Raw genomic sequence first — 13944 nt, 5'->3', positions numbered from 1 at the left:
ATCCACTGCTTGTCAAAACGAGCTCCAGTCAAACCCCAACCCCTCTTTAACGCACTCAAGGAAAAAAAAGTGTTCGCAAACTTTTTGATTCAATGAAATATACTATTTACAGATGTCATATAAGAAAGAAACGGGAATGTACTTGGTAACGCAAAACACAACAAAGTCTCACAGCAACACTGACTGTTTGGCGAGCGGGCATTTTCGTCATGGCTTTTCAAACTTTTGCAATCACGTCTATAAGAGTTTTCAAAAAGAATTACGTTTCCTCAATAGACATGCATAAGGAGAAAGCGCAGGTTTCTTTCAATACATTTAGAAAAAGTAGTCACTCCAGATTAATCCATTGCTTGCAATGACTTCTTAGCGATTGAATGAATAAAATGGATTCTGAAGTTATTCTTCTACAATGACATCTATTTGATATCTCTTATGCCGCCTTGCCTAGCATTTCAAAGTAAGGGAGGTGAAATCATAAAGCTGGCAAACGAGGAGTTTAGGGTCTACATCATTACTGGAAGAAGGTGGATAAAAAAAATAAAAAGGAACAACAGCTTAGATTTTTAAAAAGTTATAAAGGACTTTGATTTTATAAATGCAAGTGCAGAAATACAAGAAATATATTATATTCCAGGAAAGATATTAAAGCTTCAACTTTCTTCATTAGGGAAGCAGGAAAGTAGAGGCATATCTGGGAAAAAGTGAGGCTACTGTATAGTTTTATCCATCACTACATTGTTTTCCATACAATTCACCGCTAATTCTGCTTTGCTATATTCTGATATTACTTATCTGCTGTTGGCAGCCTTTAAAATTAGATATCCAACCTTGTATGAAGCTATGAAAAGTAAATCACATTTTCCACATTTACACTGGCATAATCTTGCTACGTCAGTGTTTCAGCACACGTAACGAAAGCAAACATTTTGCTTAATTTTCAGTTAAAAAGCAATTATGGCGGAAAGTGCAGATGTTGCAAAGCAGGGTCGTGGCTCATGGGCCCCGGTACAAAAGTTCTTCTTGCCCCCACCCAACTTCTATTCAGGGCCGACAGCCCGCAGCGTTCAGCTACATCTCGATCTCTTGAGTGACCCATTCATGCAGCCAGGGGCATTGCTAAAGTCTTAAGACATCAGGGGCACAAGCGCAGATAGAGATAGAGATATTTATTATCAAGATTGAAATTAATGGGATTTGAAAATATAAATGAATAAATAAAAATTTATTTGAGTGATATAAATATGGGTATCAATCACTCAAATTAAAAAGTCATTCCCATCAGGCATTACATGCCTGCTCCTACCGGAATTTTAGATAAAAATAATGTTTTTGCCCTCACTTTCCCAACATCATATTTAGTGTAGTTTTTACTTGTGGTTAGTTCTCCAAGATGTTGGGAACAACCTCCCTACCGAGTTCCTTCAAAAGTGCGTGCAAGTATAGCTAGAAGAATTTATGCTGCTTTGAAGGCACAGGGTGGTCACACCAAATATTGATTTGATTTATCTTCTGATCATTCACTTTGCATTTTGTAAATTGATAAAAAAAAAAACTTAATGCTTCTATTTTTGAAAGCATTCTTACTTTGCAGCATTTTTCCACAACTGCCTAAGGCTATGTTTACACTGAGTTTTTTTGACGCGGAAACCGCGCCGCAAAACTAGTCAAAAACGGCCCGAAAATGCCTCCCATTGATTTCAATGGGAGGCGGAGGTGTCCTTTTCCCGCGAGCGGTAAAACAGTCTCGCGGGAGAAAGAAGGGACATGCCCCATCTTCGGGCGTTTCCGCTTCTGACCTCCTATTGACATCAATGTGAGGCAGAGACAGCGTATTTCGCTGTCTTTTTTTGCCCGCGGCGCTCAATGGTAGCGTGCGAAAAACGCCGCGAAAATCGGCGTGCAGAGAGAGGAAAATCTGCCTCAAACTTCCAAACGGAATTTTGAGGCAGAAATTCCGCATGCAAAAAACTCCATGTGAACATAGCCTAAAAGTTTTGCACAGTGCTGTATATACATGGGATAGCATAAATATAGGACTACGGCCCCTATAGCTCCACCACTGTATAGGATTAGATACAGCTGCACAGCAGACCGTATCAGAAATGATAAGATTAGACACAGTAGTCCCCGCTGCACCCGGACCCGACACAGGAGAGAGGAGGGTAAGGTATACGGTTACTGTAGTGGCCTGTGTAGTTTATTACATAGGCCCGAGTTACTACTGTAACAGTGTATAGACGTGGTGCTGGGTTGGTCCCTCTGGCTTCGGTGCCTCGTCGCAATTGCGACCACTATGTCCCTAATAGCTACATTACTGATGCAAAGCGTGAAAACATTAGACCGTTACGTGGATTCATTGTCCATCTGTGCCAAGAATTGATCAACTGTGCATGCCAAGATGACATTCCATAAAACAACTGTACTCCGCTCATACTTGCTGCCATTGAATTATGGAATTATTAATGTTCAGTGTAGTAGAACCAGGGGGTGTGTGGGGCTTCATGTGGTTTTGTTTGTAATATGGATACTTAAAAATGGGTGCAGAGCTTGTAGCGGTCACAAAAATTTGTCTTACTAGATTATTTCTTTGCACCTTAAGGCCAAACGCACATGATGCGTATTATGTGTGGATTTGCCACGCGTATTTTTGTGAAGCAAATCTGCAGCGTAATACAGTCTCAGCAAAGTAAATGAGATTTCAAGAAATTTCATCTACAGGGTGCAGATTTTTTTCTGCAGGTAAACTGACCTGTGGTGCGTATTTTAGAAACCGCAACACGTTTATATTGCGTTTCCCCTTGAGAACTGTATGCGACAAGTTTATAAAAAAAAAACGCACCAAAATCCGCAGCATAAAACCTATTTCCGCGGAAAAAATTAAAAACCACACCTAAAAACACATTAAAAAATTTACTATTATGCGCTTATTTTATCTGCGTTTACCTGTGATTTTGATGCACCACATTACGCAACGTGCGTTTTTGGGAAAAAATGTTAATTTTTTTGTGTGCGATATTCCTGCCGTTTTCTGCTGCAAAAAATGCTGCTGACAAATGTGATCTGGATGTCAACGTTGAAACATTGAATGTACTTTAAAACAGTGTTTTTACTTTGTCTTGCCTTTTTTGAATCATTGGTGTTTTATCAAAATCGAAACAAGGTTTGTTTTTTGTGGCTTTTTTTATTTAGCATAAATCATGTGTTGCAAAGAGGAATCTTTGCATCACATGATCTTTGAATCACATGATTTGCATGTGAAAAACATTACCTAAAAAAAAAAAAAAAAAAAAAGACCGGTAGTAAAACACTATTTGCAGAAACCGCTACCAAACACGAATTAAAAGAAAAATGAAAACAAAATGGTTTTACATTTGTCTGTTTTTGTGTAATTGTTACAAAGGCACAATTATTATACAGGAAAAAAAAATAAAAAATACACACAGTGATACACCGAAGAATCAATGGTGCACTCTGTACGGTCATTCCTCAAGTAAAGAGCCACAACTGGTACTTCTAATTAAACGATCACTTTAGTAAAACGGCACTGCCTCAAAACACATATGAATCAAAAAGCAATCCAAAGAAAACAGAAGGATTCTTTCAGTGCTAGGGAGAATTTGCTTTCTTAAAACCTGTTTCATGTTTGCAAGCCAGTGAGAGCAAACACAAATGAAAAATCAATATCCCATACATAATCCCATGGTTTAGGCAGATACACTATATGAAAAACGTATTGGGACACCAACAGGAGCATTTATGGCATCCCATTTTAAATCTATAGGCATTAATATGGAGTTGCCCCCCCCCCCCCCATATTGTGGCTAAAACAGCTTCCACTCATCTGGGAAAACTTGCTACAAGATTTTGGAGTGTCTGGAAATTTTTGCCCATTCATCCAGAAAAGCATTTGTGAGGTCAGACACTGATGTTGAACGAGAGAACCGAACTCGCAATCTTCCGTTCCAACTCATCCCAAAGGTGTTGGATGGGGTTGAGGTCAGGGCTCTGTGCGGGCCAGTCAAGTTCTTCCACCTGAAACTCATCCAACCATGCCTTTGTGAACCTTGCTTTGTGCACTGGGGCCCAGTCATGCTGGAACAGAAAAGGGGTTTCCTCAAACCGTTCCCACAAAGTTGGAAACAAATAATTGTCTAAAATACCTTAGTATGCTGAAGCATTAAAATTTCCCTTCACTGAAACTAATTGGCCTAGGCCAAACCCTGAAAAACAACCCCATAGCATTGTCCCCTTCCACCAAACTTTACAGTTGGCACAATGCAGTCAGGCAGGTAACTTTCTCCTGGCATTCGCCAAACTCAGACTCGTCCATCAGACTGCCGGAGAGAAGCGTGATTAGTTTCTCCACAGAACATGTCTCCACTGCTCCAGAGTCCAATAGCGGCACACTTTACACCGCTCCATTCAACGCATGGCATTGTGCTTGGTGATGTAAGACTTGCATGCAGCTGCTCGGCAATAAATACCCATGACATGAAGCTCCAGCAGCACAGTTTTGTGCGGATGAACTCTGCAGTTATTGAGTCAGCAGAGCATAGGCGACTTTTATGCATTACGTGCCTAAGCACTCGGCAACCCCACTCTAACTTTACATGGTCTGCCACTTCGTGGCAGAGTTTCTGTGGCTCCTAAATGCTTCCACTGCAATAATACCACCACAGTTGATCGTGAAATAATGGAGGAAAGAAATTTAACGAACTGACTGGTTGCAACTTAAGAACTGACGGCTCGGCTAAAAGCTGGTCCTGCATGTCTCTTGACACACAGGACCAGTTTTTTAGCAGAGCCATCAGCTCAACTGAACGGATGGCCGCAGCTTTGACATAAAGATACAACTACATAGAAACTATTGAAAATCACATAACACGGATTAAAAAAAAAATATATATTCTCTTCAATAGGATAACAGACTTTAAGGGTGGATTTACACGTTGCAGAATTTGTTGTTGAATTTTCTGCGACTGAAAAATCGGTTCCGTTCATCTGAATGAAGTTGTTTTTGGAGTGAGCACATCAATTTCTGCAAATTTTACCGAGACGAATGTAGGTGATCATCAGTCACAGAAATTTCTGAAACAAAACCCGCTGCGTGTAAATCCATCTTAAGCCCTCTAAGTTGCAAGTGGGGGTCTCTACGGATCAGACTTGTTTTTCTAGCACATTCCACAGGTGTTCGATCGGATTGAAATCGTGGATACAGACAATGTTCTATAACAAGGATATTTTTACATAACCATTCATTAAATTTCCTTAAAACTCATGTAGACAAGTCCCTTTACAATTTAGCAAAAAGATAAAAACGCAACTTTAGAGACAAGTTGTTCAAGATGAAAACATTCGGTTATGGTATTGTGTAAAAATCATTTTAATACAAGATCGCAAGTCCTGCGCCCGCCCTAAATTGTGGCCTTCTTTGTCAGAATAGACTTATCTGACAGCTATCATGCCTTATGAGCAGTCTTGATAAATACGGGGCCATTTACTAATCCTCCAATACTATTGGTAAATCTCCCCCACTGTCTATTTATGAAGAATATATTTATAAATGGAGCATTTTCTACAAATTGCAATAACCGCCAACAGCATGCAAGGGTTGGTGCACTTACCGTGGTTTGCCATCCGAGAGGCTCTGCTCACTAGATGAAGACGATTCATTTCTGGATTCTGGGATTTTCTCTGAGCTCTTTTGTGTTGTATTTGGTGGATTTTTAACCTTTACAGAGTTCTTTTTCTCACTGTCACTGTCATCACTGCCTTCTCCCAAAATGTCATCAACCTGAAAGATACGTTTTGAAAGATGATCAAATCTCTGTCTCAAAAGAATGGAAATTGAGGGGGGGGGGGGGGGGGGGAATCTAGCTTATCAACAGTGAGGATCAGTGCGCTATCTTCCTATCCTCAGACCCCTATGTGCAGTATGTTGTCCTGGGAATCATACCACATATGCAGCATCTTGCAATACAGAGCACGCTCAGTCATCAGGATAGTCAGCAGTACCAAGTCCAAACACAATGTAGTGGGTAAAATGGCTTTGTGTAATTAGACCATTTAAGCATGTGTAAATGTAGTAAGAATATTAAAACGTAAGATGGTTCATCTGAATACATATTTTCTTAATATACTCCGCAATATGTTGGCATTTTGTAAAGAAGAAAAGTAAATAAACTAGCATAGATATATTTTATGCTCAGGGCTGTCTTTTTTTTTTTTTAATGAGAACACCCATCCGTATATCTGACTAATCAAACCTTTACAAGATTGCATGTAATAAGCTGCTCAGCACCATGCTGTAAGATAAAACCATCAGCTAAGTTGGGTTTGCACATTTTCAGCTGGGAGGAATTGAACATTGCATTCTAATACTGTACTCTCTAATGTATTGTTATGTTATACATAACTTGTATAATTTGATGCATGTCAGTCACACCAATGAATCTCCAAAATGTGAGGTCCAAATGACAGACTTATAAAGGGAAGGATAAGCAAAAAAATATCTAAAGGAGCTGCATACACAAAATAATATATTTTACTTATAAAATCAGCAAAAATACAAAATGAAAGGTAGGTGGCCAAGGATAGTAAAACAAATCCCAAAAAATTCTTCAAGCACATAAATGCTAAAAAGCCAAGGTCTGAAAATGTAGGACCCCTAGATAGTGGTAATGGGGAGTTGGTCACAGGGGATTAAGAGAAGGCAGAGTTACTAAATGGGTTCTTTAGCTCTGTATATACAACAGAAGAAAGAGCAGCTGATGTAGCCGCTGCCAGTGCTGTTAATATATCAGTTGATATACTGAATTGGATGAATGTAGATATGGTGCAAGCTAAATAAAATAAATCATAAGGCCCCCGGGACCAGATGGGTTACACCCTAGAGTTCTTAAGGAGCTTAGTTCAGTTATTTCTGTCCCCCTCTTCATAATATTTAGAGATTCTCTCGTGACTGGTATAGTGCCAAGGGACTGGCGCAGGGCAAATGTGGTGCCTATTTTGAAAAAGGGCTCTAGGTCTTCGCCGGGTAATTATAGACCAGTAAGCTTAACATCAATTGTGGGGAAAATGTTTGAGGGTCTATTGAGGGACTATATACAGGATTATGTGACAATAAATGTGATTAATATTAGCTGGATCCTGTGTGTCAGAAACACGCAGGACCCACTCTCAGTCGAGCCATCAGTTCAGCTGAAATGATAGAAGCTGTATCGTTCTGCCTACCGATTCCATGTATACATAAAACATTGATGTATCTTAAAAAGTAAAAAAACTACATTTTTATAAAAGCGATTTTGAAAGTTGCGTAAACACACAAATTTAATAAATATTTTAAAAAATGCATGCAAAAGGTGTACCTTTTTTACCACAGTTAATAAAGGCTATCAGTATTTGATTCATTTCTTATTTAAGGCTTCGTTCCGTCTGAGCTTTCCGTCGCAACCGAGCCCTGACGGACACAAACAGAAACCATAGGTTTCCATCGCCATTGATTTCAATGGTGACGGATACGGTGCCAATGGTCTCCATTGTGAAAGGCTTCCGTCGTTTTGACTGAATCAATAGTGTAGTCTACTACGCTATTGATTCCATCAAAACGACGGAACCCTTGCACAACGGAGACAAACGGAAACTATTGCCACCGGTTCCGACACCATTGATATCAATGGTGATGGAAACAGAAACCTATGGTTTCCGTTTGTGTAGGTCAGAGCTCCTTTCCGACGGAAAGCGCAGACGGAACGAAGCCCTAGCGCAGATGTGAACAAAGCCTTAGATGAATTAGGAAAAAAAAAAAACAACTTGTTGCAAAACAGCAGATAGCCTTAAAAACATATCCATAGTTATGTTCACTTAAAACATTGGCACATATATTTAGTCTCTCAAAGACCAAGTGGCTTAACATTCTATTCAGGTTTGCTGCTTCTATGTACATACCAAATCAATCATGAAATGATCTATATAAAAAAGATGAGTTGCTAAGTATATCTGCAAAATCAAGAAAACTCTTGCTAGCATACACACAACATAAATTCAAATACATTTTACGTGGCAATGCCAAGAAGTTGGTATTAAGACGCAACCCTGCACTTACATTTTTGTCAACATGCGTGTGACCTTTGGAACCGTATGTAGCGATCATACTTTAAACAAATTATAGCTACAACTCGGTTATAAAAAGCGCTACGAATATAGAACTGAATCCATCAAAAAAACCTGCTTAACATGACATCACTCATCATAGAATATAACATTGTAGAAAACGAATATTTTCAGTGCCTGTCTACATTTTATATTGTTCAATACCTAGATTATAGAGCAGCGATCTTTCAGCTCACACAGCCAAACAGCTTCTTTTAACATGTAAATTAGATAACACACACACACACGTTTAAAAGACGCAGCCCCTCATGTTCCCCCATGACATTTAAATACACAAAACACCACCAACATTTCAATGCCACTTCCCGTCGATGTGCTAGTCCACATCACGCTTGCTTAGATTTTCAGCGTTTATGGGCCTGTTCAAATCAGCGTCATCTTTCCGTTAAGGGGTTCAGTCTGAGCTTTCCGTCGGGGGAACCCCTCAACGAAAAGGCAAACAAACCTTAGCTACCGTTTGCATCACCATTTATCTCAATGGAGACGGAAACTTTGCCAATGGTTTCCGTTCGTCTGCGCTATTGATTCGGTCGAAGCAACCCTTTCACAACAGTGACAAACGGAAACCGTTAGCAACGTTTCCATCTCCATTGAGATCAATGGTAATGCAAACTGAAGCTAAGGTTTCAATTTGCCTTTCCCCTGACTGAAAGCTCAGACGGAACCCCTCAATGGAAAGTCAACACTGATGTGAACAGGACCTAAGTCTTTTACATTCATGGCCCTCACATGTTCTCTACCATTTGTAAAATTCTTCTAAAACGGTTGCAACAAATTCGACCAAGGAGATTATCTATAAAATCTTGGCTTAATGGTATTGTGTCCATTCAGTTCTTCATAAATGGTTCCCAACTGCCCCTGACGAACGTTGGCGTTGTGGAGCAGTGCGTTATACCGGGTCTCACATTTATTGGAGTTGCTCATCATTCTACAGGTCATCTATGAGGAAACAGGCATCCTTCTCTCTAAAAAAACAGAAGCGGTTCTTTTTGTGTGCCTATTGCCCAATCCAAATATAAGACCATCTAGACACGTTCTGGATTGTCAGGTCATAGTCGCGGATCCCACGCATAAATTCTGATGGAATCCGCAAACATTCCACCTGTATTTTATACCCCATTTACACACCGAGGAAAGTATTTGCGCAGAATAGAGAATGCACTGTGGATTTAAAAATCCACAGAATGTTCATGACTGCCACAGATTAGGCGCTGAGAAGCCGTGGATTAGATCCACGCAATTACAATGGGGCTAATCTGGGGTAGAAATCAGAGTTTTCCAAACAATCCACAATGGATTTTCCTATGGAAAACTGCCATGTGAACACTCAATTTTCCCTTCAGACCACCTCAAAGCAGCTAAAACGTAACATCTGGCATCAATGCTCATTGCCTTGACGCCAGAGGTTGTCCCATACCACAGCAACTCGAGCCTAATTTGATATCTTTCAAATGGTGCCTTATGCACAATTCCAGAATAGGCAAACTCTTTAAAATGCTGGTTGGACATGTGCTTCAAACTGGAGTTGTCCTCTTTTCAGGACATTGACAAATCTCAATTGCTCCTTCCTACGCCTTTCTCCCTCTAGTTGGTGCCCAGGAGTCTACCGTCCTACAGACTACAGAAGACGGCATATACGAACTACTTTTGTATGGGACTTCAGATTACAATTGTCAAGTGAGACTACGCCATTCCTAAAATTTCATCGACTATGCTACACTGGCCCTCCTGTTAATGGACATTGGGGTTTAGTCCCCTTGCACATTGCCTGCAGTTTACCTTTTGGGTGTATATGGTTTGTTCCATGATTTATTATGTAAATTTCCATTCTGGTCTCTTATGTAAACTAAAAACGAATAACTTTTTAATATTGTTCTGACACCTAAAACAGATTTTACAAAAATATGTATTAAAGGAACATGGCTATACTCACAAGGATTGTGCCAAATTTCATATTTCTATCATGCAAAAGTTGGTATCCCAGCATTTCAGGACTTAAAATAATTTTTGGAAAAAATTAAACTATGCCAAAGTTAACATTACATTTTTACTGTACAAAGTAATTCCCAACGTCTTTACAGAAAATTACTCAACAGAATCATATTTTTTGCGCACCAGGAAACTAAACCCTCAGCCATTTGCTGCAATCAACAGAGAGATTGTCCTTATGGGTCATTTCATGTTGAGATGGAAAGCTGCACTTCATTTTTTTATTTAGTTTGGGATTTTCTTAAAATCTTGCACAACTCCTAGTTTACATCCAGACATAGCAAAGTTTTTTCAATGCAGCAAAATCCACATGTTATATGCAGATTTTGTGGCGAATTTCCCTATGCGTTGCATACCCAGTTACTGTGGGGAAACCTTTTCTGACCTTTGGAGAAATAGATTACAAAAATAAAAAAATAATAAGTGCAAATATACTAAATAAATACACATAAAATACCAACCCCCAAAAAACGTACACCAATCATTGTCGTAATGCTAGCCCTGACCCAATTATCCTAAAATAGACAAGTAATAGATTAGAATTTACCATAGACAATGACTATCATAAATAAAAGGTCTATTTTAGGGTAAAACTATTACCAGAATAAATTAGCTGATAAGTAAAATAGCATATTTTTTTTACTATTATTTTCAAACTATAAGACTGAAAATTCAAAAATAGCAAAAAGGATGTGTATAAATAAAAAAACAACGAATTGTCTATGAAAAAAAACATTGCAAAAATCACATCGCTAGCCTAACAAAAAAAAGTTATAGACTTTTAACGAACGCGTGCTAAAAATGGATAAATGGTGTCTGGTAAAACCGGCTCGCGGGAGAAAGAAGCGACATGCCCTATCTTCGGCGTTTCCGCCTCTGACCTCCCATTGACTTCAATGGGAGGCAGAGAAAGTGTATTTCGCTGCGTTTTATGCCCGCAGCGCCCAATGGCCTGCGGCGTGCAGGGAGAGCAAAATCTGCCCCAAACTTCCAAACAGAATTTTGACAGCAGAAATTCTGCCTGCAAAATACTGTGTGAACATAGCCTTAAACAGCTGCGGTTAGAATGTTCTCCAATTCCAGCTTTGTTCAGGAGGCTTCTCGAAGATCAGGAGCTGTAAGTTACAGCTCCTGCTTAGAGCATGAGCAGTCACAGGCGCGATCAGCCTCTTCTACAGTGACGCCAAAAGACGTCGCTGTAGACTAAGCACCTGCACCGCCTGCCGTTTAAAGATGTTAACATGGATGCTCCAAAGTTCATTAGGCAAAACTGATGCTTAATTACTAGCATCCCATTAAAATGTGACTGCACTTTTCAGAGTTTATTATTTTAAATGAGTACAGTAGAGACCTATTTTTAATACATATAAAACCTTAAAATCGACACATTTTCAAGCAGGGTGAAATATATATATACATACACACACGCATACACATATAGTGGGTGTAGAATGGCAGCGAAGAAAGCAGCATGAGAGCCATTAATTATTTTGGGAAAGCATTAAAATACTGTAAACCAATTTTAATAACAAGGTTATGTTTTAAAATAAAACATGCTGCTCCTCGGCTATTCAGCTATTTTTAGGATCAGTACAAATGTAGGCGCTCATAAGTGCCACCACAGGGTACATAAGTAGTTCTCATTATTACCCACTCGATGCGTGGTCAAATGTTCTGTACTGCACACCCAGAGCAGAACGTGCTCCTCCTGTGTACTCTTTGTGCAGAACACATAGGTGAACCGTAAAAGGCAGATAAAGTTCCCAGAAATCACAAGGAGAAAAAAACAAAACATTAAGCCCAAAAGGCTCAGCTTTCTAAATGACACAAGTAGGGGGGAACATGAAAACGGTGAAAGCTAATTGCTTTAAATCATAGGAATATACCCTTCTATTATTGATGTTATTCTATGAACAATTGCTTCCTTAGGAATGTAACCGGCTTATGCGGCAGCGCTTACATTATAGAAAGTGGAGAATTAGAGAATTTCTGTCACTCAGCAGTTTGCGCCTGTTGATTTTGACAGAACGGCAGTATAACAATAGCAAGAAACTTTTTAAAATGCTTCACATGTACAACTTATAAAGACTAAAACACTCTCTTACATTCAGAGTCTCCTAAATTTACATGCAGAGACTTGAATATTCCTCATTAGAACAGAAATTAAAAATGTCATGGCGTGCCGGCTTTTCAACCTGGAAAGAGAAATGTTTGGGGCATTTATATATACATATTAATTATAAATAAGGGTTCTGAAATCTGCAGTGTTAGAGACGACTGAATAAAGTCACTAATAAGATCACCAAGAAATACAATTATAAAGAGGACCTGTTGGCTCTCCTGACCGGTCTGTTTTAGTAAATACTTGTATTCCCCATAAAAAAAAATGTTTTAGACCCCCTTCACATTCATTTTTTTCTGTCTGAGGTATACGAGTCCTCGCGACGTATTCATTAGACACTTAGATCTTTCTGCTCGACATTCTATTCGGCAGTACTGCGCCGAATAAAGAGCAGGGAAGCTGCGCAAGAGCAGTACTGCCGATTAGAACGTTGAGCAGAAAGATCGTACTGCGAACCCGCCGAGTGAAGAGCAGGGACGTGCGCACGTTACAGACAGTACGGTGCCAGGCATGAACATGCCGATTACGCTGCCTGGCCCCTGTCAATCAATGTAAGAAGGGAGGGGGGGGGGTTGAACTGGGGAGCGATTTAAGAGCATTTAGGTGCAATAGTAACGTCCACATTGCACCTAAATACTCATTAGCATAAACTTAATAAAACTTATTTCTCTACAAAGGAGGCAGTAAGCAGAAAATGAATGCTAGAAACAGGTTTGTGTCCTCTACAATACACGGTTACTAGTTTAACTCTGGTGACAGACTCCCTTTAAAGAGAATTTATACTTCTCTAAAGAATACAAATCCGTAGATATAAATTCTCTTTTACTAATAAAATGGTATGTAGTATGTTTGGTAAGGCTGGGTGACCAACCGTTTGGTTGTTACTACAGCTCCAGCAATAGTTTGATATGTCATTTAGAAGTCTGTGGAAGCTATATCAGCCTAGTTATGTAGGGATACATCTTCACTCCCATATCAGTGCAAAGGTAGCCAGATCTGCTATTTAGTCATCTGAGAAAGCGGAGAACTATTGGAGATGAGCATCAACCGAGCTGTTTGGTAGACACTTCTCCCCACATGTACAGAAATAGACATGCATGCTTGGACCTTCAACATGGATGTTTACAGAGGAGTTGGCCAAGATAGCGGCTGGCTGAACAAGTGTTTAGCTATCTTATAAGGGGTTATCCAATCAAAATAGTATTCGGTTATGACAGATACATGTGAAAGTTTACATTAGTAAAGTCTGATCTTGGACAACCACTAATTTCTAGAATGAGAGAGCTTAATCCCCTGTGTCCTGGCTCAATAGATTTATGTTACTAATAATCTGATATTTTAAGCAAACTGCCATTAATTTTGTTTAATTTCCCCTGCAAACACTTTTTTTTAGTGTTTTGTAATAATCTAACCAATTATAGGCCAATCTAGGACCTTATATTATTTTAGTTTTTTTTAGCAGAATGCGCTCTAAAAGGGGTTTTTCCCAGAATGGACAATAATCACCTTTCCATGGGGTAGGTGATAATTGTCTAATTGCTGGGGGCCCCACTGATTGAGAGAATGGGGTTCCTGAACCCCCAGACCCTCCTCACTGCACTTTCCACAGTGAGAAGGAGCTTGAATGGGAGTGGCCTGACACTCCATTTAAAGGAACACTT

General features: G+C 39.5%; 1 protein-coding gene across 2 annotated transcripts in view; it reads right to left on the bottom strand.

Moving 5' to 3' along the window:
- The window catches only part of CTDP1 (CTD phosphatase subunit 1), a 180015-nt gene that overhangs the window by 49187 nt on the left and 116884 nt on the right, over positions 1-13944 (bottom strand). For both annotated transcript variants that reach the window (XM_075826530.1, XM_075826529.1), the window contains one exon: positions 5625-5794. In XM_075826530.1, the coding sequence (XP_075682645.1) occupies positions 5625-5794 (170 nt within the window). The remainder of the gene's footprint in view (positions 1-5624; positions 5795-13944) is intronic.

Source organism: Rhinoderma darwinii, chromosome 5, assembly GCF_050947455.1.
Source record: "Rhinoderma darwinii isolate aRhiDar2 chromosome 5, aRhiDar2.hap1, whole genome shotgun sequence".
Taxonomy (NCBI): domain Eukaryota; kingdom Metazoa; phylum Chordata; class Amphibia; order Anura; family Rhinodermatidae; genus Rhinoderma; species Rhinoderma darwinii.
Note: the sequence above shows the minus strand (reverse complement) of the source record. Positions and strands in the feature narration are given on the sequence as shown.